Source organism: Malaclemys terrapin, chromosome 1, assembly GCF_027887155.1.
Source record: "Malaclemys terrapin pileata isolate rMalTer1 chromosome 1, rMalTer1.hap1, whole genome shotgun sequence".
Lineage (NCBI taxonomy): Eukaryota > Metazoa > Chordata > Testudines > Emydidae > Malaclemys > Malaclemys terrapin.
The window spans coordinates 264,092,620-264,118,370 of NC_071505.1; the positions used below are offsets into that span (position 1 = coordinate 264,092,620).

General features: G+C 46.0%; 1 protein-coding gene across 5 annotated transcripts in view; it reads left to right on the top strand.

Annotated features, from left to right (window-relative positions):
• FARP1 (FERM, ARH/RhoGEF and pleckstrin domain protein 1) overlaps positions 1 to 25,751 on the top strand; it is a 346,392-nt gene that overhangs the window by 274,561 nt on the left and 46,080 nt on the right. For all 5 annotated transcript variants that reach the window (XM_054012427.1, XM_054012444.1, XM_054012453.1 and 2 more), the window contains exons 15-16: positions 2,409 to 2,498; positions 7,381 to 7,514. In XM_054012427.1, the coding sequence (XP_053868402.1) occupies positions 2,409 to 2,498; positions 7,381 to 7,514 (224 nt within the window). The remainder of the gene's footprint in view (positions 1 to 2,408; positions 2,499 to 7,380; positions 7,515 to 25,751) is intronic.

Sequence of the window (25,751 nt, forward strand, 5' to 3'; positions counted from 1 at the left end):
AAATGTTCTCGGAAACAACAAGGCAGACAACTACAGGTTGTTGGTGGAAAACCTCCTCAAGGCATACAAAAGCCTTGGTTGCAACATGTCACTAAAGATACATTTTTTGCACTCTCATCTAGATTTTTTTCCACCGAACTGCGGAGCAGTGAGCGACGAGCACGGCGAGCGATTTTCACCAGGACATTTTAACAATGGAGAAACGCTATCAGGGCAAATGGAGCCCATCAATGCTTGCAGACTATTGCTGGACAGTGACAAGAGATGCTCCATTTAATGAATACAAGAGACAAGCCAAGAAGCTCCGAGTAGACACTGAATAGGACTAAACTATGTACATAATAGTTTTTTGCCTTTTGTTTCATAATCAGTTTTATTTATATAACCCTTTTGCTGATTTTTAAAGTGTTACATAAACAGGACAGGTGAAATATTATCATGTAAAGCAACCATAAACACATGAAAAGACCTAGGTTTACAATTTATGATTAAAACTCTACTATCTGCACAATATACATAGACATCAAATGTAAAAACTTAAATATCTTAGAAACAGTAGCCAATCAGTTGTTTTAATTGTCATATATGAATTCAGCACATCAAAATACATAATAAATAGCACATTTTAATCTCTGAAACAGACGACTTCTCAAAAATTGTAGACCAGTGTAACAGGCTTAAAAAGGGCAACTTTGTTTAAAAGGCTAACACATCCAACACTCACTAAGCTATTTTACTTTGGCTCTAACTCTGTTTGTATTAATGTTCTGCGACAGAACTTCCCTGAGATCGGCACTGCTGTATAACATGTCCTGAAGTCATGATTCTCAAGAACAGTTTTACAGTCACTTATCTTAATTCAGCAAGTTTCACTCCCATCCACCTCCCCTCAAACCCCCTGTCCACATTTTATCTCTGAAGCAGATGAGTTCTCAAAAATTGTAGACCAGTGTTATGAATGGAAAATGTGTGCTCCCTGAGCCATATCCTATGGTTTTTAAACTGAAGTGTTTGAGTCAGCCCCATTACTATAGTGAGGAGATAGAGGGCATCACCTCCACAATGTCCTCCACCCCCCGCTTCTCCTAGGGCTATAGGAGCACGTCTGGTATTAGCCAGGAGCAGTTCTGAGCAGCTGCTGTTTCTTCCTTGCTGCAACTGCATAGCAGCTCCCCTGCTGGCTGCCTGTTGCATTGCAGGGGAAGGTGGTGGTATGTTGTGATTCATATTACTCTAGCGCCTAGGAGCCCTAGTCATGGACTAGACCCCATTGGTAGCATAACTCTGGTGGCTCCATTGCTGACTGACCTGTGAGAGTCTCAGGAAGAGCAAGATAGGGGCTTGGCTGGCTCTACTTAAGCCTAGGGGATTGTCTAGGAAAAGACTACTTCTACACTCAGCTATACAGGGCACTGGAGGAGACATTGAGAACCAACACCAGTAAACATCTTCCTGATTCTGTGCCCAGCCCCAGTTTGAGCAGCCTAGTGATTGCTCCCTCTTATGCCAGCCAGCAATGGTTCCCTTGGAGTGGTACACCAGCTAGGGATAGCCAGAGCTTCGTGTATGCCAGCCAGTGTCCATCACTGCCTCTGACATGTCCTCTACACCAACAGCGGGAGGGATGGAAGCATATTAATAAGGGATTTGTGGATGTCTTCCTTTCCCTTTGAGAAGCACAGAGGAAGCAGAATAGGGCAGAGAATCTCTCTGAAAGTACTGATTGTCTCCTTGACCATTTTGAAAGAAGATGTTGGACCCTTAAGCTGTAAAGGCTGGTCACTGCTGCTCTAACCTAAATGTCTCCCTAGCGTAAGATTGATATTGATAGATTTGCCTTTTATGAAACACGGAGGAGAGATTTTTCTGAAGTTTGAAGTCTATAACTTGCCCTTTCTCTCCCAGCCCTTTTGATCCCCTACCTACTCCGCCCTTTTGGAAAAACTAGTTTGGGCATTTTGGAGAGTATTCTGCAGTAAATGTTTATCACGTGAAGAGATGTGTATTGAAGAGTGAACACACATTGTGTGATGAATAGATCACTGTCTGTTCATTAAGGTGTTTGTTATGTTTGATCCTAATTGTTAACTGTCCAAAAAAGTCGTCATCTCAGCTTCAAATACATCCTGCTCCAGAAATGTGGAATAAATTGAGAGCAATACTAGAAATAACTGGATCCTGCAAATAACCATAGCAGTAAGAAATCTTTTCCAAACTCCTAGACAGCTATTGTTTGCAAGGATGTTCTTAAGGGATTTTCCACAGGGAAGTTCCAGCAAGCAGTCATAATAAGCACAAGCAAGGCTCGCTAGTTTGTAATTCTCCTAGTGATTGTTGCCTAGAGTTTCTTTTCTACTGGAGACTTGGCCCCCTAAAGCTGATCAAAACTTATTTTTTGCAATTTACAGAAATTTCCAACTGACAAAGCTTACTTCATTGCTAAAGAAGTATCGACCACAGAGCGAACTTACCTGAAGGACCTCGAAGTCATTACATCGGTATGTTTACTTTAGTATTACTCATGAAACATATGCTGCTGGAGTCAGCTGTGGTATTTTATTTGCCCCATTTACTCTTTAGCTATTCTACAATAGTTTTATTTTCTGCCCCCTATGCTATGCACAGGGGTATTGTTCCAGTGAGGACAGAATTTCAGATTTACACAAAAAGCAGAGGGTAGACATTTACAGTGTGGCTAGTCTGTAACAAGTACAGTGAAAACTTTCTAGGAATTGAAAATATGCTCAGACCTTGTGGCTTTGATTGGAAGCTCACAGATAATATCTGTAATGGAGTCTCCTGAAACAGGAGTAGCTCACCTAGGAAATTGTATTTATTTTTTTGACTCGTTTTATTGCCTTCTGTTCACCAACACCAACTAAATCATCCCAGTCAAGGCTCTCTCAAGCCGGGCCTTAAAAATCACTAAGGATGGAGATTCCACCACCTCCCTAGGTAACCCATTCCAGTGCTTCACCACCCTCCTAGTGAAATAGTGTTTCCTAACATCCAACCTAGACCTCCCCCACTGCATCTTGAGACCATTTCTTCTTGTTCTGTCATCTGCCACCTCTGAGAACAGCCTAGCTCAGGGGTAGGCAACCTTTCAGAAGTGGTGTGCCGAGTCTTCATTTATTCACTTTAATTTAAGGTTTCGCGTGCTGGTAATACATTTTAACGTTTTTTTAGAAGGGGTCTCTCTCTAAGTTTATATTATATAACTAAACTATTGTTGTATGTAAAGTAAACAAGGTTTTCAAAATGTTTAAGAACGTCATTTAAAATTAAAATACTGATCTTACACCGCCAGCCTGCTCAGCCCGCTGGGTGGGAGGTGGGGGATTCAGGGCAGAGGGCTGGGTGTTGGGGGGGGGACTCGAGGTCAGGGCAGAAGGCTGGGTGTGGGTGAGGGACTCGAGGTCAGGGCAAAGGGCTGGGGTGTGTGTGGAGGTGCAGGGCACAAGGCTGGGTGTGTGGGGGGGTTCAGGGCAGAGGGCTGGGGTGTGTGGAGGTGCAGGGCAGAGGGATGGGTGTGTGTTGGGGTGGGGAGGTGCAGGGCAGAAGGCTGGGGTGCTCGGCTCGTAGGGGTGCTCCCAGCCCCCTGCCTTGAGCAGCTCATGGCAGGGGCCGGGAGGGATATGACCTGTTCCACCCCCTTTCCCCAGGCTTGTCCCTACCTCTCTCTGCCTGCTCTATGGAGCAGCCAGCACGCTCGGCTCTGCTCCTCTGGGAGGAGGAGGGGCTGGAATGCACCATGTTGTGCGAAGAAAGGGGGGAGGCGGGAAGCTTGGCTGCTGCAGGACCAAGCTTCTGCCTCCTGCCCCCGCAGGGGAGAGTGGTGGGCGGGGGGGCTGAGTGGGGCGGGGGGCTGGGACCCCTCCCCACTGCTCTCCCCTGCGGGGGCAGGAGACAGAAGCTTGATCCTGCGGCAGCCAAGCTTCCCCATCCCCGCTTTCTTCACACAACATGGTGCATTCTGGCCCCTCCTTCTCCTCCTCCTTCTCTCAGTGGGCAGCAGTGTGCCACTCAGAATCTGCTTGCGTGTCATGTTTGGCACACGTGCCATAGGTTGTCGACCCCTGGCCTAGCTCCATCCTCTTTGGAACCCCCCTTCAGGTAGTTGAAGGCTGCTATCAAATCCCCCCTCATTCTTCTCTTCTGCAGACTAAATAACCACAGTTCCCTCAGCCTCTCCTCATAAGTCATGCGTTCCAGCCCCCTAATCATTTTCATTGCTCTCCACTGGACTCTCTCCAATTTGTCCACATCCCTTTTGTAGTGGGGAGACCAAAACTGGATGCAATACTCCAAGTGTGGCCTCGCCAGTACTGAATAGAGGGGAATAATCACCTCCCTCAATTTGCTGGCAATGCTTCTACTAATACAGCCCAATATGCCATTGGCCTTCTTGGCAACGAGGGCACACTGCTGGCTCGTATCCAGCTTCTCGTCCACTCTAATCCCCAGGTCCTTTTCTGCAGAACTGCTGCTTAGCCAGTCGGTCCCCAGCCTGTAGCAGTGCATGGGATTCTTCCTTCCTAAGTGCAGGACTCTGCACTTGTCCTTGTTGAACCTCATCAGATTTCTTTTGGCCCAATCCTCCAATTTGTCTAGGTCACTCTGGACCCTATCCCTACCCTCCAGTTTATCTACCTCTCCCCCCAGCTTAGTGTCATCTGCGAACTTGCTGAGGGTGCAATTCATCCCATCATCCAGATCATTAATAAAGATGTTGAACAAAACAGGCCCCAGGACCGACCCTGGGGCACTCCGCTTGATACTAGCTGCCAACTAGACATCGAGCCATTGATCACTACCTGTTGAGCCCAACAATCTAGCCAGCTTTCTATCCACCTTATAGTCCATTCATCCAATCCATATTTTTTTAACCTACTAGCAAGAATACTGTGGGAGACCGTATCAAAAGCTTTGCTAAAGTCAAGATATATCACATCCACTGCTTTCCCCATATCCACAGAGCCAGTTATCTCATCATAGAAGGCAATCAGGTTGGTCAGGCATGACTTGCCCTTGGTGAATCCATGTTGACTGTTCCTGATCACCTTCCTCTCCTCCAAGTGCTTCAAAATAGATTCCTTGAGGACCTGCTCCATGATTTTGCCATGGACTGATGTGAGGCTGACCAGTCTGTAGTTCCCCGGGTTCTCGTATTTTGCTCCTCTCCTTTCTTCCTTTTGTGAGGATCCTGAACTCAACCATCTCATGGTCACTGCTATCTAGGTTGCCACCCACTTCTACTTCCCCTACCAGTTAGACCTGTTCAGTCTAAGAAAAGTTTTAACATGTATTTGAAATGTTCTGATTTTTCAGTAAGTAGCTAAAGAATATTTTCAAACAGCCTGTTATCTTCTAACATATACTCAGAATAAGAATTCTATATAAATCATTCAGACAAAACCTGCTCTTCCTTTGCACACAGAAAATGCCTATTAATTTCAGTGTGAGTTTTCCATGAATATAGCAAGCAAGACTTGCCCTTAAATAATGTTCTTTATGGACCTCTAAGGGGACTGTAACAAAAGTGCCTTAAATGTACAATGCCACCAATTATCTGTCCTACCTGAACTGTGTGCAGTACTGGAACAGAGTGTGGGTAGATGAGAGGGAAGGACGAAGTGTCTCCCTGTACAGGGGACCTGGGCCAGTTTAAACTGGTACAGTTTTCAAGGTTGCTCTAATTTACAGGCAGTTTCAACAGGCCCCTAGGAACCACTGAAGGTCTATCAAAAATAGCTAGAGCACAGTAGGTACTATGAGGAGGGAGTGAGATCATCAAGCAGGGTAGGCCGCTTTATGCCATCCAGACAACCCCTCTTACATTGCTGCATTGATAGCCCCTTTACACCACAAGCACAGAACAAAGGAATAATGGGGCAAAGCAGAATTGACCCCAGTGGATCTAAGTTCCCATTATAAATTTAAACAGTAGGGCTTGATCCTGACCTACTTATACTCTGCTTGTACCAGCATAGATCTTGAACTTCTGGACCTCCATTTAACTGGACTTTCTCTAACTTTGAGTGACCACCTTCATCTATCTAGGGCAGGGGTGGCCAACCTGAGCCTGAGAAGGAGCCAGTATTCACCAATGTACATTACCAAAGAGCCACAGTAATATGTCAACAACAAGGAGTCTGGTGGCACCTTAAAGACTAACAGATTTATTTGGGCATAAGCTTTCGTGAGTAAAAACCTCACTTCTTCCTATGCATCCGAAGAAGTGAGGTTTTTACTCACGAAAGCTTATGCCCAAATAAATCTGTTAGTCTTTAAGGTGCCACCAGACTCCTTGTTGTTTGTGTAGATACAGACTAACACGGCTACCCCCTGATACTTGACAGTAATATGTCAGCAGCCCTCCATCAGCTCCCCCCATCCGCTCCTCCCAGCGCCTCCCACCCACCAGCACCCCTGCCAATCAGCACCTCCCCTTCCCTCCCCATCAGCTGTTTCGTGGTGTGCAGGAGGCTCTGGGTGGGAGGAGGAGGAGTGAGGGCATAGCAGGCTCAGGGGAGGAGGCAGGAAGGGGTGGACTGGGGGCAGGGCCTGTGGCAGAGCCAGGGGTTGAGCAGTGAGCACCCCCCGACACATTGGAAAGTTGGTGCCTGTAGCTCTAGCCCCAGAGTCGGTGCCTATACAAGGAGTTGCATATTAACTTCTGAAGAGCCGCATGTGGCTCTGGAGCCACAGGTTGGCCACCCCGATCTAGGGCCTGAACTTCAGAGGTGCTGAGCTGGATCTGGCTTCTGTTGAATTTGGACCAATAGGTAATCAGACTACAGTCAAATATTCTAAGTCAGAGGCCAAATTTTGAAAATCTGAGCCACAGCAAACCCGGTTATGAGAGCCGCTTGCGGTAGCTACTTCCACATTTTAATAACTAGTTTAAGTGGTTGGAATTAAGTTTCCTACTTCAGTACAATGAAGTAAATGAATCCACAGTAGCTGAATTACCTGCTAAATTAATTCAGTAGTGCAGGGTACTTTTCTATATTTATCTTGGGACATCACATTTCATGACAAATATAGAAAGGAAATAGAACTGTGACCTCAGGACACAGTATCACTGCAGTAAATGTATTCTGTATATACCTTGAATTGGTGGATTAACTGTAAGGAAGTAAATAACCCCTTTCACTACTGTTGTTATTATTACATTTATAGGGCCCAATTCAAAAGCATGCGCTTAAGTCTCATCAACTTCAATGGGATTTAAGTAGTTTCTTAAATGTTGTCCTAAATCTGAGCCATACTGTAGTCTAGAGGCCAGCCAGGGTTGTAGGTAACTGCACAAAGATAGAATAAATGACAGGCCCTGCCCCCAGCCTTCCCCTTTATCACTTTGTTCTTTCCTTCCAGTGGTTTCAGAGCACAGTGAGTAAAGATGACTATATGCCAGAAACACTGAAGAATTTCCTCTTCTCCAACTTTGAACCTTTGCACAAATTTCACACCACTTTTCTAAAGGAAATTGAGCAGAGACTTGCTCTGTGGTAAGAAAGTTATTCATTATTTATTACTATTACATCTCACAGTTAAGTATTTCCACATTCCAGTTTGGTAAATTTTTGCTCCATATGGGTTGACTGTCATGATTCATTTGGGTGGATCAAAAATGTTGGCTGTTAATAGAATGTATAAAGAAATCTGCTTTGTGTTAATTCAATTGATAGAGTGTTTAATACAACCATATTGAAACACGGTAATACAAACTAGTAAAGTTTCCTATCATGTGATGATACTTTTCCATTCCTGTAGTAACTCTGGAGGATGTCAAAGAGCAGCTACTAAATGTCTACACTTTTACATCAGCAGGTCCAGAGAACTTGCATCCAAGAGTTTTAAAAGAGTTGGCTTAGGTGCTCTCTGGACAATTGATGTTGATTTTCAATAAAACTTGGAACACCGGGGACGTTCCAGAGGACTGGAAGAAGGCTAATGCTGTGCCAATATTAAAAAAGGGTAAACAGGATGATGTGGGAATTATAGGCCTGTCAGTCTGACTGATTCTGGGCAAGATAATGGAGCAGCTGATGTGGGACTCAGTTAATAAAGAATTAAAGGAGGGTAATGTAATTATTACTGATTAACATGAGTTTATGGAAAATAGATTGTGTCAAACTAACTTGGTATCATTGTTTTTTAATGAGATTCCAAGTTTAGTTGATAAAAGTAATAGAAATCTAAGTATATTACATCAACGCTATAAGGTATTTGATTTGATGCAGCACACATTTTGATTAAAAAGCTAGAAAGGTATAAAATTAATATCACACGCATTAAATGGATTAAAAACTGGCTAACTGATAGGTCTCAAAATATAATTGTAAACAGAATCCTCATTGAGTGGGTATGTTTCTAGTGAGGTCCTGCAGGGATCAGTTCTTGGCTCTATGCTATTTAACATTTTTATCAATGACCTGGAAGAGAACATGAAATCATCAGTAATAAAGTTGTAAGATGACACACAAAATGAGGGAGTGGTAAATAATGAAGTGAACATGACACTGATACAGAGCAATCTGGATTGCTTTGTAAGCAGGGCACAGGCAAACAATATGTGTTTTAATATGGCTAAAAGTAAATGTATAGATCTAGGACAGCAGTCCCCAAACTTTTGAGAGTCGTGCCCCTCCCTTACCAGTCTGCGCTCCCTCCCTCCCGCCCCCAGAGCCGGGAGCGGGGCTGCAGCTCTGGGTAGAGGGGGCCAAGAGGGCACGGCACGGACAGCGGTAAGGGGGCCACAGCTGGATCTGGAATCCCCTCCTCCATTGGGCCTCTTGACCACTGGAAGGAGTTTATCACCCATCCCATACTTAGAATACATCTCCCCTCCAGTGGCACTGATCATACCCCTACTGGAACGAGAATCAGGCTTCTCTCCATTGAGAGAGTCTGAACCACTTGATGAACCTCTCTTCCCCTACCCTACATGTCCACCACCACCCAGGAGACCTGCACCAATTTGGGATCAACCTTGCATCATCTGTCTTGGAGGCGCTGGTACTCCATGCTGTTAGGGTGACCAGATAGCAGGTGTGAAAAATCGGGACGGGGTGGGGGGTAATAGGAGCCCATATTAAAAAAAGCCCCAAATATTGGAACTGTCCCTATAAAATCGGGACATCTGGTCACCCTACATGCTGTGGGGGCCCCCACGACCACCTATTAATTCTTCCTACCGGCTGTATTGGGAGTCTTGGGACCTGTACTCTCCTGCAAAGTTGATCTGATATACCAGGGAGTCACCAATTGTCTCCCCTCTAAGGGGATGCTCAGATCTGCCCCTGGATCTGCCGGAGGAGGAGGAACATTACTCTTTGGATCCAGTGGTTCTGCTGGAACCAGCAAGACTGCCATTGTCTTCCCCAGATGAAGCATTGACTCCTGTGTCTCCTCCAGCCCCACCTTCCCCTCCCCTCCTTAACCCTCCCCTCCCCCCCCCCCCCCGATTACTTTAGGCAGTTCCAGGAACTTCTTCACAGCATTGTTGGATAGCTTCAGATTCCTTTCTCGAGGAGATCCAGGACTCCTAGCACAAACTTTTAGACATCCTCCATGCATCTGGACCCAACAGAATAGCTTTCTGCATTAATGAAGCCATACTGGAGCCAATTAGGACAGTCTGGCACACCTCTGCCATCTGTGCTCCTACCTGGAAAAGGACGGAGAAGCTCTATTTCGTGCTGGCCAAAGGAGAGGAATTTCTGTGTTCTCACCCTGCTCCCAACTCACTGGTGGTCCATGCTACTTCTGAAAGGGCTGGACAGCGACATCCCTGGCCTGCTTCAGGTGATAGAGGGCAAATGCCTGGATCTGTTGGGAAGAAAGGTCTTCTCATCATCCAGACTTCAATTCAGGATAGCCAATTACCAAGTGCTAACAGATAAAATACAATTTACTGAACTATGCCAAGTTTGCAGAGTTTACTGATAGCCTTTCCGCAGCAGGACAGAGCTTTTTTTCAAGCTCTGATAGACAAAGGCAAACTGATAGCCAGGACTATTCTCCAATCTGCAGTCAATGCTACTAATCCCTCCCCAGAGCTCTGGCTCCCGCCATCGTCCTGTGCAGGGAGTCATGGCTCCATGAGTCAGGGTTCACTAGGGAGATCCAGAATACCATTGAGCAAGCCATCAATGAATCACACCTCTTCAGCCAGAAGATGGATGAGTCCCTCCATGCCCTGAAGGGACTCCAGGGCCACCCTCTGCTCTCTGGGCATATACACACCTGCCCGTAAGAGGAAGTTTCACTGCCCACCAGTCAGATCTAGGCCCATGGCTCAGCAGTTTTTCCATCAGAGGCCCTATGAACCACCATGTAAGAGACAGAAGGTTCAAAAGTCCCGCTTCCCTACACACCCCGCAACAGGCTCTGCATCCCAACCTCAGCCGCCGGCGTGACATTATTTTTGATGGGAGCTTGAGAACTGTGAAACACTAAGCTCAGTACCTCCCACACACCTTTTTCAGCAGTTGGAGTGCAATAACAACAGACAAGTGGGTGCTGAACGTCATCCACTCTGGCTATAGGATAGAGTTTGCAACCTTCTCTTCCAAAAAAAAACCCTCCCCGTCCTCCTTTGGGGGCTACTCTCATGAGCGTATTCTCAAACAAGAGGTGAACTCCTTACTGCAGCAAGGAGTGATAGAACACATCCCTCCACAATACCAAGGGAGGAAGGGTTTACTTACTTCCTGTAAGCTGCTTCATATCCAAAATCAGAGGCACCTAAAATCAAAGAGCACTTTTGAAAATGTTGGCCTTAGTTACTCATCCTGCAGTCACTCCTGCAGGTGTTAAGAGTTTTGTCAAACTACACTTACTATATTTTCTTCTGAAGACACCTTGAAGCTCAGCAAAATTTTCCTCACTTGTGTAGCCTTGTCTTTTTACTCCCATGTACACACCTAACCCCTGAATCGAGACAGACAGTTGCTGCAGTTTCTCTTCTTTGGACTTATCTACACTTAAAACGCTGCAGTGGCGCTGCTTTATTGTTTCAGTGAAGATGCTACTTATGCCAACAACAGCGGTTCTCCCGTCAGTGTAGGTAATCTACCTCCCCGAGAGGCAGTAGATAGGTCAACAGGCGAATTCCCCCATCTACCTAGCTCTGTCTACATCAGGAGGCAGGTCAGTTTAACTGCATCACTCAGGGGTGTGCATTTTTCACACCCCTGAATGATGTAGTTATACCAAACTAATTTCCCAGTGTAGACCAGGCCTATGTCAACTTCTTTAATTTTTCTATCTCTAATAATATGTAGGAATGGTGGAACAGTTTCACTGAGGCATGAGACATGAACAAGCTTCATTCTCTTCAAGGGCTTTGTCACATGAAAAGAGGGTCTTTGAATAAAAAGATCTGCGCTACACAGAGTTTCTAGAACTGTTTGTGGGATCGATATGGGATTTTATATTTTGTTGTGGTGCTTTTTGTTGTTTCACGGCTCGCCGGTGTGATGGGGAATGAATGAAAGGATGTTGGCAGTTTTGTTCCCCATTGTCATCTGAATACTAGTCTGGTGAGAGGACCTACGTTGGGCTGACGGAGCAAAAGAAGCAGGGGATGGTGTTGGAATTACATACTTCATTTTAAAGCACAGCTAACTCCCTCAGTTGATACGGACTTCTCTGTGTGAATTTTATGTGAGGACCAGAGGTTGGTTTTTTTCAATGCTGTTCTCTTTTTATTGCTTTGAAACAGTGCTAGCTACTCAGCTGTTACATGTACTCTCTGGGGAAGAGAAATCTCCCACAGTGAGTAACTATTTCTCTTCTCCCTCCCCTCCCCCCGAATGTAGGATCTTGGGTTTTTTAAAATGAGAGATAAATGTAATTAGCTCTTTCTTCTACTCAGAGATACTTTTTGTTTGTCTTTGGAAATGTTCTTGTGTTTTGGAAACTCTATGTCCAGTCTGTTCTGGACATAGACCAGACAAGCTGATGCATTGCCATAGTGATTGTAAATCATCAATTGAAATGGTTGCTATATCTGTCTGAGTTTTTGATTTACAAAGAGATATCCCCAAAACTATTATGGTTTGGCTCAAAAAGGCCTTAACTGTGAACCTTTTTAAAATATACTGGGTTGTTGTAGCTGTGTTGGTCCCAGGATATTGGCGAGACAAAGTGGGTGAGATAATATCTTTTATTGGACAAATTTCTGTTGCTGAGAGAGACCAGCTTTCGAGCTTACATATAGCTTTTCTTCAGGTCTGGGAAATTTGTCACAGCTAAATATAGGGGGGAACAGATTGTTTAACATAAGTAGTTAACACAGTAGTCTTTTATCACTTTCCTGTGTGAGTTCATTCGAGTGCATAGTGATTGTCTGGTTTCACCCACATAATAGTTGTTGGGGCATTTAGTGCACTGGATAAGGTACACCACAAGTTGTGATAGTACTATTTAGGACCCATGGATGTTGAAAAATGTGTTGGGTGGGGTGGAATTGATCATTGTAGCAGTGGAGACATGTACATAAGTCTGGTGCTGCTTTGAATTGGTGGATCCTGGTCTGTGGGGTGCTTGCTTCTGATGATGAGGTTGGGGGGTTGTTTGAAGGCCAGAATTAGGAGTTCAGGAATTATTTCATTCAGGATGTGGTCCCTGTCTAGTATGGGTTTGTAATTGTTTAATGACACCCCATATGGGTTCCAGTGCCGGGTAGTAGGTGACAACTAGGGGTGTATGGTCGGAGAGGGTTTTATTTCCGTATTAAAGCAGGTTCTCTCGAGGTATTTGGGTGGCCTGTTCCGTGATGTGATATACTTCTCTGGTGGAGTGTCCTTGCTGGTGAAGGCGGCTTTAAGTGTGCTACGGTGTATCCCTGGACTTACTCCTCAGAATCTATTCTGTGGTATCTGAGTGCCTGAGTGTAGATAACTGATTTATTTGGGTGTTTGGGGTGGTTACCGGATCTGTGAAGGTAAGTATGGTGATCCGTGGGTTTCTTGTATATAGTTGTCTATAGGGTTCCATTATTGAAGCTGATCATGGTATCCAGGAAGTTGATGCTAGTGTGGGAGTGTTCTAGAGAGAGTTTAATAAGTAGGTGGTGGTTGCTGAAGTTGTGGTGGAAATCTGTGAGGGAGTTTAGGTCATCAGTGCAGAAGATGAAAATATTATTGATGTATCTCAGGTATGTCACTGGTTTTGTGGTGCATTTTTTCAGAATTTCTTCCTCAAGGTGGCCCAAGAAGAGGGTGGCATACTGGAAGCCATCCTGGTGGCCATGGCTATACCAATGGTTTGGACAAAGTGTGTGTTGTTGAATGTAAAATTGTTATGGGTAAGGATGAAATGAATGATTTTGGCCATGTGTTTGGGGTCGAATTTTTAGTGTTGTCCATTGTCTTGTGGATATTTGAGGTGGGCTCTGATGCTGTGATTGTGAGGGATTTTAGTGTACAGGGAGGTGACATCTATGGTGGCAAGAATGGTGTTCTGAGGGAGGCTGTTAATGTTGCGGAGTTTGTGGAGGTAGTCCCTTGTGTCCTGCAGGAAGCTGACCCTTTGTGTGGCGAGAGGTTTGAGGAGGGTTTCTAGGAGTCCCAATATTCCTTCTGTAAGAGTGCTGAGGCCAGCTCTGATGGGTCTGCCTGGGTTCCCTTGTTTGTGTATCTTGGGAAGCAGGTTGAAGGTTCCTGGGGTGGGTTCATGGGGGATGAGGCTGTAGAGTTTCTCTTGGAGTTGTTTGGGGAAGGATTTGCTGATAGCTTTAAATTCCATGTAGGGTCTTTAATGTGCCCCATCAATCACCGGCCAGTGGAGAAATCCCCAGTTTTTAAGGTCTAACATAGTATTCAATTTACCTTAGACAGAGGAAGGGCCATCTGAACCCTGTTGAGATTCAGGAAGTCTGATACTGACACTGTTACAACAATCCTCCAGCTCTAGTAAGTTTAGTGCTCAGGCTAGCTAGTATCAGAGGGGTAGCCGTGTTAGTCTGAATCTGTAAAAAGCAACAGAGGGTCCTGTGGCACCTTTGAGACTAACAGAAGTACTGGGAGCATAAGCTTTCGTGGGTAAGAACCTCACTTCTTCAGATGCAAGACAAGGTTCTTACCCACGAAAGCTTATGCTCCCAGTACTTCTGTTAGTCTCAAAGGTGCCACAGGACCCTCTGTTGCTTTAGGCTAGCTAGTAGATCTCTAGAAAATTTTTCAACTCCTGTCATCTTCTATTTCCTTCTCAATGCCTCACGTAAACCCTCCCTCCAGATGCTGAAATCTGAGAGGTTTTTGCTAACTACTGGGAATACATTTCTGAGCCACATCTGGTAGTACTGAGAGAACAAACTGCAGACTCTAAAGTGCGTTAGAACTGGAAGCCAAATTACTAACTTCTCTGTGAAAAGATTAGTCTTCCTGTTTTTATTAAAAGTATCTAAAGCTATTTCTCTCTAGTATGTGTGTCAAGTCTGGAAGGCTACAAGTTTTAGGATGTCTGTGAAGTATTTGTGTGGCATTAAACCCTAAATGCAGAAATAATTACTCTGCTCATTCAGCTACCAGTATACTAGCAGAATGCACAGTCAACCTGTGGAACTCATTGCCAAAGGATGTTGTGAAGGCTAAAAGTACAACTGGAGTAATTTCATGGAGGATAGGTCATCAGTGACTAATAGCCAAGATGGTCAGAGGTACAACCCCATGCTCTGGGTATCCCATATCCATACTCATACTCGACAGGGACCACATCCCTAAACCTCTGACTGCTAGAAACGGACTGGATGAGAGAAAATGGACCACTCAATAAATTGCCCTGTTTTGTTCACTTCCCCTGAAGCATCTGACACTGGCCACTGTTGGAAGAGGGGATACTGGGCTAGATGGACCATTAATTAGTCTGACCCAGTATGGCTATTCTTATGTTCTTATTGTCCTCTGCAGTCGTCATCTACATTTTATACAAGTCTGTAAGCTAACAAGGGAAAGATGCATATTTATGTATTTGTATCAACCCTCCACTGTCAGAATTTATGAAAGCTAATTTGGAAACCTATTATGCAAAACACTGATAGAGGCATGAGAAGGTGAGCTAAATGTCCCAATCTCTTGCCTGAGAAGGCGTACTGTGACCAGAATGAATAGCCAATTTAATATTTTACATAAACTGCAAAGGAAAACCAATCTTACTTTCAAATATGAGAATACTAACTAAATTCAGCTGGCTCTTCTCCTACTTGTATGTGACGGATGAAAGCCCCCAAGTTACAGTATGTCTCCTCTCAAAAAATAGAGCATGCACAAGTCTTCCTAATCTTCACATTATCCATCAGCGCTACTGAAATGGAGATGGCTTTTCTGCAGTGCCTGAAACAGAGACAGTATGTTGTAATGCAGATTGCAGTTCTCTTTGCTGTGGCAAATATAGCATCACACCAGGCTACAGGTAAAATTTTCAAAAGCACATAAGTCCCATTTTCAAAAATGGTTTAGGAACTTTGGAGCATAAGTCTCATCAAAAGTCTCTGGGACTGAGGTTTCTATGGGCTAAGTACACAAAGGGCACTAAAACTGTGTTGCAACACCTATGTTTAGGCACCCTGCTGTCTAGTGGAATCCACAACCCTGAGTTAGATTCCCAGACTCCCCATGCATTGTATGGGGAGAGTTAAGTGCCTAATAATGGGATACACAAAAGCCAGCAAGCTGAGCAGGAAGCAGCCCAAGCTAGCCAGTAGGAAAAGCTGAGAAGAAGGTCGGGGTCTAAGACCCTAAAAGGTATTTAGGTGCCTAAGGCTGGGCCAGAGGGAGGTGCCTATCTCCACTTGAGATTCTCAGCTGTGAACCTGCTCCTGGAGTCAGGACCCCCTAAATCCTTGCTCAGAAAAAATGATGGCAGTGCCCCGCTTATAGCCTTTGGAACACTTGGGATCAGTTCCCCCCTTTGTCGAGCTGGGACTGGAACTTGTGACTCCCTCGCTGTAGACGAGTGCCTGAACCACTGGGCTCTGGGAGATTGGGCCGGGGGGGCTCTTTCAAACTCTCTTGTGAGGAAGATGGTCCATTGTGTATAAATAATTAAACAATCATTGGAACAGGCACTTGAACTCCCAGGTGAGTACACTAACCACTGGTCTGTAGAGTCATTCTCTCACTCTCTATTTATATACAGTGGAACAGCTTCAGCCACCACCACCACAATTTTGTGCGAGGCCTGATCCTATAAGTGAGAGAGGCAGGGCAACACCTAATTTGAGGATCCAAACAGTGCTTAGGCTAGCTAGACACCCAGGTGTCAGGACTTAGGTGGGAGTGTGCATGCCCAATGGCAGAAATTTAGGCATCATGGGGACTTTATCAGCAGAAGTTTAGGTGCCTATAGGGTTAGGTGAGTTTTGAGGATCTTAATTTTGGATTTAGGTGCCTAAATCTCTTTGTGGCTCTAGCCGTAAATGCCTAATTCAAAGCCTCACTGACTTTCAAAAAGACTTGGTTCCAAAGTACCTAGATCACTTTTGAAAAAAAGACATATGCTACTAAGGCAGGTAGGCACTTTTGAAAATGTCACTCTTTGTCTATCTGAAATAATTGCACTGGTTTGACTAAATCGATTTAAAAATCAGTCTTATTAAACCCTTAATGTAAAGGTTCCTTTACCCTTTAACCCTTGCTTAAAATGGTTTTGCTTTAGGTTTGTCTATACAGAAATTGTACTGATTTAACTGTCTGTTTCAAAATGGGTCTAGTGACAACGGTACCGGCCCGGTGCGTGGGCAATCTTACCTTGGCCTAAGAGTGACTTGTGTAGATTTAGCTTAATTCAATTATCACAAAAGGCCCCGTGGCCTTGGAGCAGCCAGAGATAGAAAATGCTGGTATAAAGCTGGCGGAAGCAGTATAGTTGCTGCTGCTGCTTTCCCCCCAACAGCATAAGGGCAAAAGTGTTGCTGGGAAGGTGAGGAGGCTCTGCCATGTCCAATTCTACACAGGATTTTTATTTTGTTTTATTTTATTTTAAGTTAGCCTCTGCTGGAGAACCGAGTGGCTCAGGATCAGAGAGTTACAACTGCTGTCCTGTTACACCCACATCCCCACTCGCACAGAATGGAGGATCAAGCCCTCTCATCCATTAGGTTATATTAGGTAATAGTGTAGTAACCCTGGCCCTGAGACTAGCTCCTGCTGCAGCAGAGAGAGAGAGCGAACTCAGGAGAGGGTAGTTGAGCTGGGGCAGAGGCTTGGAAACTGCCTGAAGGGGACAGTTGGAAAAAGCTGTGAGAGAAGGAGGGAAGGATGCGGAGCTAGCAGATGACCTGGAGGTGAGGGGATAAAATAGAAGAACAGGAGACTAAAAGTAGGGCACTGGGAAATGCGAAGGGGGAAAGAAGGAAAATAGGAAAGGTTTCACGTCAGGAGAAGCAGAAAAAAACAGATGTGGGTATGTGAGCAGTCAGTATTAGTAGAGGGAATAAAATCCACAGACATACTGGAGAGAGAATACCAAGGAAAAAACCTGAAAGGAAATATAATTGGTGAAAAAGGGTATTGATCAAACTAGGGTTACCATATTTCTACAAGCAAAAAAGAGGACACTGGGGGGGGGGAGGAGCCCCGCTCTAGCCCCGCCCCAGCTCCACCCCCATCCACTCCCTCCCACTTCCCACCCCCTGATTGCCCCCCTCAGAACCCCCAACCCCCCGCTCCTTGTCCCCTGACTGCCCCCTCCTGGGACCCCTGCCACTAACTGCCCCCTAGGATCCCACCGCTTATCTAAGCCCCCCTGCTTCTTGTCCCCTGACTGCCCCCTCCTGAAAATGCCCTACTACCCTACCTGTCCCCTGACTGCCCCGACCCTTATCCACACTCCCACCCCATATTCAAACCCCTGCCCCCAGACAGACCCCTGGTGACTCCCATGCCCTATCCAACTGCTCCCTGCCCCCGGACAGGACCCCCAGAACTCCTGACCCATCCAACCCCCTCTGCTACCTGCCTGCCTCGACCACTCTCCACACCCCTGCCCCCTGACAGCCATCCCAGAACCCCAGACCCATCTAACCCCCCCTGCTCCCTGTCCCTGACTGTCCCAAACCCTCTCCACACCCCTGACAGCCCCTCCAGACCCATCTAACCCCCCCACTCCCTGTCCATGACTGTCGCAACCCCTCTCCACACCCTTGCCCCCCTGGTAGCCCCCCCCCCCAAAACTCCCGACCCATCCAACCCCCCCTCCCTGTCCCCTGACCAGGGCCAGCTTTAAAGAGCCCAGGAATCGGGCTGCGCTCCGGCCGGGGTTGCAGGGCTTGGGGTCGGGCCGGAGGTGCTCAGCCGGCGCTGCTGGGGCCTGGGCCGGGTCCGGGCCGGGGGTGCTGGGGCCCGAGCCGGGCCGGGGGTGCTGGCGTGCTGGGGCCCGGGCCGGGCGTGCTGGGGGCCGGGCCGGGGGTGCTGGGGCCGGCGCTGCTGGGGCCCGGGCCGGGGGTGCTGGGGCCCGGGCCGGGGGTGCTGGGGCCCGGGCCAGGCTGGCGCTGCTGGGGCCTGGGCCGGGCCGGGTCCGGGGGTGCTGGGGCCGGCGCTGCTGGGGCCTGGGCCGGGCCGGGTCCGGGGGTGCTGGGGCCGGCGCTGCTGGGGCCCGGCCCGGGCCGGCGGTGCTGGGGCCGGCGGTGCTGGGGCCCGGGCTGGGCCGGCGCTGCTGGGGCCTGGGCCGGGCCGGGTCCGGGGGTGCTGGGGCGCGGGCCGGGTCCTGGCCGGTGCTGCTGGGGCCGCCGGGCGCCGCTTGGCCAGGGCCGCGCCTCCCCGGAGCTCTCCTCCTCCTCCCCCCCAGCTTACCTGCTGCTGCCGCCGGCCTGCCCCTGCTTCATTTCGAGCTTCGTGGGAATCAGGGGAGCAGGGGGCGGAGCGTTCAGGGGAGGGGAGGAGGGGGAAGATAGCTGCGGGGCCAGCGGAGTGGTAAGGCTGCAGGGGATGGGGGGAGCCGGGAAGGGGCTTTGGCTGCCCAGCGGCACTTGGCCACTGCTTTTCGATCTATAAATAGCCGACTGGGGAAATCCCGGACATTTTTAGATTTTTAAAAATCCCCCCCGGACGGCTATTTATAGAACGAAAAGCCGGACATGTCCGGGGAAATCCGGACATATGGTAGCCCTAGATCAAACAGCTGTGTTAGATGAAAACAGATCCTTAAAACAGTAAATGTGAAGCCCACCCACAAAGGACCTAAAGTAAATGACCAGAGAGAATGACTGTCTGAACATCTGTTGAAGGAAAACAGTTCAGAGGTGCCTAATGGACAAGTGAGGGCTCATTAAGTGAAGAAACCCGACTTGCAGATAAACTCGGTGAAAAGAGGCACAGCCACAGGACCATTGAGTACAAGGAGCACTTCAAACTAAAGAGAATCAAAGAACAGGATAGCACGAATGGAATTGCACTACAGCCAAGGAGAGGAAAAGTTGCTTTTTCTCTCAAATGACACAGTATGTTTGAGAAATCTCTTTTGGTCTTGTTAATAACAATGCTTTTGCTATTAACTGCACAGAGTGAGGAAGAGTAGCATGTACAAACTTGCAAAAGTTCATGTGTTGGTAACCTATAGTTTATTATTATAGAAGTAAGTACTTGGTAAGGTTCTGTATTATTTATGCTCCTGGTACAATTTTTGGGCTTTCCCTTATAAAGTTCTAAAAATTTTAAATTCTCAGTTTTGTCTTGGTTTGCCTCTGCCTTGCCTCAAAATTAGCCGAGCCAGGTCACTGTAATAGCATGGTAATATTTTCAGATTTACTTTCGATCTTGTTTTTTTATACACTCTAATATCTTGTTTGTATGGATATACAGCTGCATATTCAATCTGGTTCAGGTTTCTCACTCACAGGGCTGACTAGGGCTTGGCTTGCACCACTTACACCATGGCAGTTGTTGGTGGGGTTTGTCTGGCTGATTTAGTGGTGGCATTGTTGTCCTCTGAAAGATGTACTGTGTCATCTCTCTTGCTTTGGGAGAATAACTGCAACAGAGGGGTTGGCGAGAGGCGTCATGAGACAGCCTTTGGTCTAGCAGCATGGGCAGGCTCTTTGTCATCATGTTTCTAAATCGTTTTGTTTTTATCTAATCTCATGTTTTTAATCTGCCAGGTTTTTTGTGTTCTATTTAGAAGGCATAGTTTTGACTGGGAACCCTTATGAAATATGACACTTCAGTAAGGAATCAGCTGAGAGCTTATATAGAGGCAGGTCTTGCTAGTCTTCATTTATGGTTTTCTGGGAAGCTAACTAGACCAGGCGGAGGTATTATCCCCAAGCCCATAACATTTTACAGATCAATCTTGGGTGACTTTATTGCAGACAGGGTCACTAACACAATGCTAACTGTTTCTCCCAGAGCTGTGATTGAATTTTATGTTGACCTTTAGGGAACATGTGTTAATATTATTCCTGATTTATTTTCACCATCAAATTTCCATTTCCTATAAGACTATTCCCTGGCAGTTTGAGACAGTATGTTCTTGCTACAGATTTTCTTCCACTGTCTCTGAAATGGTGTGAGCTGAGGAAAAACAGAGAAGCTCTGTTCAAAGACCCAAAATAGCTGCTTGCAGAGTCTCTGTATATAGAGCAAACTGGTTGTTTTTAGCATCATATAATATAGTGTTAAAAATTGAATTCCTTATCAGTAGTAATAAGCTAGTGTCCTCCTCCAGTCTTCAAAATCTTCACAATGACATAGTACTCAATGTTGTTCAGAATGAAATTTAAGAATATTTTCTGATGTGAAAGAAATAGAAGAATGCTTCACAAATTATCTTCCTTATGTTCCTGCTGGTGAAGTTTCTTGTGACCATCAAGCTGCTACAGATAGTAATTGAATAGCAAGAACCAGTAGAATCTGTCTGGATACACATGGTCTTCTCTTTATTAAAAATGTTGTGTCTGGTGAGATGAGAGGTTGATCTTGCTCTGTTTGGAGACCTCATTTCTGCACATGGTGTTCTCATAGATCATTCCCCAGAGTAAGTGTACCTTAAGTAAGTCACTTAAGGACTGAATGTTTGGATGATGTTTCTGGAAATTCAGATTCCTTGTCCAGGTTCTTCCTTGAACATCTGGTCTTTAAGGCTGAGATGTTCAAAGCTACTTGCAGGATTTGAATGCCCAGCTCCCTATGATAATTGGAAGGCATCCAAATCCCCCAGGCATCTTTGCAAATCTCAGCCTAATTGAATGGAGCCAAAATGTTCACAGGGGGAAAAGATCAACCAGGAAAAGACAGACCCTATGCTAGTCACTCCTTACGAGTGTCATGAACACCTTTACAGATTATGCCATAATTATAGTAATGATGGCACCAGGTAATTCCTATTATTTTCTGCTAGTGCCTAGAACTAGCTGGGTGCTGTACAGATGCACAGAAAATACCCAGAGCTAAAAAGCTAAGAGACAAAAACAGACAAAACAAAGGGAAGAGGAAGGGGTGCACAATGAGTAAAGGGGATCACATGGTCATTAGCTAGCGTAATATAATGTTAACCACACAATTAATAATTTTTTGAATTCTCCCCTGGCCAGCTGCAGGGTTCTTTGAGCTCTTTTTTGCTACTACAACAGTTGTACAAGGGCCACAGTAGATGAGAGAATCCCTCCGACGGTTTGGAGCGAGGTGGGAGTTTTGTCTACTTTATAGTGTTATATCTCCAATAAATATATCACCTTTTATTATAGGCCTCCTTCCTGCCCGCAATACACTCTTTGCCTTGCAGCACCTTGTGAGTATGGGGTACCAGCTACTGCCTATTTTATAGAATTAAGAGTCAGAATTCACCTCCTGATGAAAATCTTAGGACCCAGGCCCTGAGTTGAGAACTCTATATCCTGTCATTGGCAGATCAATTCCATATTCAAACAGTGACCCATGAAAATGAAGAGCAAACAGAACAATTTTGCCACTGACACACAACAAATGAGCCTCTTTTTCCCTCAGCAAACTATGAGATGTCATTCAGAGCACAGCACAGGAAGGACTCTATTGTCTGCTTCTGTGTCTTGTGCTGTGAAAGAAATAAGACAGCATGGGGGTTATTTTATCCTCTCTGTATTGTTTCTTTGGATGGAGGGGAGAAATGTTTACCATGGAGAAATCTTTCACTTTATAAATGCTTCCTCCTGAGTGCATTTCCCTCCAGAGCAAATTGTTTATCCTGTTGGCCCGCCAGCTGTTTCCATCAGACTTTGCTCCAGAGTGGAGTAGCACCCAAAACTCATTTCCCTGAGACCAGACAAACACAGGAAACATTACCCGAGATGTTTCATTTATCATTATTCTTTATATCCGTGCCTCATCAAGCCCTTCGCTTTCCACAGAGTGTTGCAAAACCGTCTTCTTGGCCGTTGGAGCTTAGTGATCTCTTTCGCCCAGTCTGCCGGAGCTGACGTCGCATGCGGGGTAGGCCTATCCCTAATTCACTGAGGGTTTGGATCCCATCAGTTACACTCACCTGGTTTGGCCGGCCTGTCGAAGCCGTTGCCCGGAGTGTGGCTGCTGCGCATGCTGCAGCTACTTGGAGCCACAGGTGAGAGCTGAGTGACAGGTGGGTGTGACAGTGTACCCCATAAGGCTTTATGGGGAGGGGGTGCTTATAAATGTATGTATGACATAACTGGAATATGTTTTGTGCTGCCTGTGCCATGTAACATATCTCCGTAAGGGTTATGGTCTACTATATCTATTCATCCTATTTGTACACATATATCATTTTCTACTCGAGGTTAAGAATATGGGCTGTATGCTTGCCTGATTTCTAAGTAAGCTTTGTGAGGCATTTGGTCAGCTTCTTTAGGAAGGAATTTGCCAGGTTAAGTACCTGATCAGGAGACACTTAGGGAACAATGCATCTCGGAATGCTCCAATCCACATGAGAAGTCTTCCTGGAGACATGCAAGATGCCATGTGGACAATGGCGTCGGCCTGCAAAGACTGAGTCATGCAGGGGCATGTGACTTGCCCAGGTGACTCCAAAACTTCATCTTGGAGCTGGGCTTTGCATAGGAGGGAGGAGGGGGGTCTCCACCCACAAGAGAGAGTCTACTTAAACCTGTGGGAGACCCCTCCAGGTTGTCTTCAGCTGGCTAAAGAAGGAGCCTCTCCACCGCCCCCCCCAGGATACTTGAAGGAGACTGAAACAAAGGACAGTAACTACAGGGGGTGTGAGTGATTGCTGGACCCAGGCTAAAAGGAGCTTAGCCTGTAAAAGGGAGCACTCTGGAACTGGTGAGGAAATTATCTGTATTCAGTTTGATTAGGCATAGATCTGCGCATTTTATTTTATTTTGCTTGGTGACTTACTTTGTTCTGTCTGTTACTACTTTGAACCACTTAAATCCTACTGTCTGTATTTAATAAAATCACTTTTTATTTAGTAATTTACTCAGAGTATGTATTAATACCTGGGGGAGCAAACAACTGTGCATATCTCTCTATCAGTGTTATAGAGGGCGAACAATTTATGAGTTTGCCTTGCATAAGCTTTATGCAGGGTAAAACGGATTTATCTGGGTTTAGACCCCACTGGGAGTTGGGCATCTGAGTGCTAAAGACAAGCACTCTACTGTGAGCTGTTTTCAGGTAAACCTGCTGTCATCCTGCCGACTACGCCACTGTGACGGGTTGGATCACAGAAACCCCCTTGGGAGCTGCCACCCGATGTGCAAAGACTACCCCTGCTTCTGTTTTCCCTGCCAGCTCAGGACTCCAGCACCCTGTCTTGCTGAGCCAGACACTCCTGTTTGGCTCCAGACACAGATGCAGGGTCTGAATCACTTGTCCCAAAGCTGCAAGTTTACCTGAAAACAGCTCACAGTAGAGTGCTTGTCTTTAGCACTCAGATGCCCAACTCCCAGTGGGGTCTAAACCCAGATAAATCCGTTTTACCCTGCATAAAGCTTATGCAAGGCAAACTCGTAAATTGTTCGCCCTCTATAACACTGATAGAGAGATATGCACAGTTGTTTGCTCCCCCAGGTATTAATACATACTCTGAGTAAATTACTAAATAAAAAGTGATTTTATTAAATACAGACAGTAGGATTTAAGTGGTTCAAAGTAGTAACAGACAGAACAAAGTAAGTCACCAAGCAAAATAAAATAAAATGCGCAGATCTATGCCTAATCAAACTGAATACAGATAATTTCCTCACCAGTTCCAGAGTGCTCCCTTTTACAGGCTAAGCTCCTTTTAGCCTGGGTCCAGCAATCACTCACACCCCCTGTAGTTACTGTCCTTTGTTTCAGTCTCCTTCAAGTATCCTGGGGGGGGGGTGGGGGGTGGAGAGGCTCCTTCTTTAGCCAGCTGAAGACAACCTGGAGGGGTCTCCCACAGGTTTAAGTAGACTCTCTCTTGTGGGTGGAGACCCCCCTCCTCCCTCCTATGCAAAGCCCAGCTCCAAGATGGAGTTTTGGAGTCACCTGGGCAAGTCACATGCCCCTGCATGACTCAGTCTTTGCAGGCCGACGCCATTGTCCACATGGCATCTTGCATGTCTCCAGGAAGACTTCTCATGTGGATTGGAGCATTCCGAGATGCATTGTTCCCTAAGTGTCTCCTGATCAGGTACTTAACCTGGCAAATTCCTTCCTAAAGAAGCTGACCAAATGCCTCACAAAGCTTACTTAGAAATCAGGCAAGCATACAGCCCATATTCTTAACCTCGAGTAGAAAATGATATATGTGTACAAATAGGATGAATAGATATAGTAGACCATAACCCTTACGGAGATATGTTACATGGCACAGGCAGCACAAAACATATTCCAGTTATGTCATACATACATTTATAAGCACCCCCTCCCCATAAAGCCTTATGGGGTACACTGTCACAGTGGGGACCAAAGATGTTCTTCAGTGCTATTAAGACTGTCTATGGACCTTCTAAACCAAGGACCATCCCATTGCTCTCATTAGACAACACAATGCTGATTAAAGATAAAGAAGGCATCAACGAAAGATGGCGAGAACACTTTAGCAACCTTCTCAATAGACCATCAACCATGAATAATATTGTCCTAGATGAAATTCCACAACAACCTGCTCTGACAGATCTTGACTTTCCGTCTACTATAGATGAGATTAGGAAAGCTGTTAGCCAGATGAGTTCGGGGAAAGCTCCTGGAAAAGATGGGATACCAGTAGAGCGATACAAAGCAGCAGGTCCAGCAGCACTAGCAGGGTTCCACAGCGTGATCATCAACATCTGGGAGGATGAAAACATACCACAATGCTACTATTGTCTCTCTTTTCAAGAACAAAGGCAGCAAAGCAGAATGTGGAAACTATAGAGGCATATCCCTCCTCTCCATTGGAGGGAAGATCATCGCCCGCATCATCTTGAACCGCCTAATAGCCAGTATTTCCGAGGCAAATCTACCTGAAAGTCAATGTGGTTTTCGACCTGGCCGGAGCACAGTCGACATGGTGTTTGCTGTCAGACAAATATAAAAGAAGTGCATTGAACAGAACATGCATTTGTATGCTGTCTTCATAGATCTGACAAAGGCGTTTGATACCGTCAACAGGGAAGCCCTTTGGACCATTCTAACACAACTTGGCTGCCCAAGAAAATTTGCCCAGATTATACGCCTTTTTCATGACCTACGTGACAGGCGAAGTATTGTCTGATGGAGCCACGTCAGCCCCCTTTAACATCACCAACAGCATGAAACAAGGATGCGTTCTCGCTCCTGTCCTATTTAACCTGTTCTTTGCATGTGTCCTTAACCATGTAA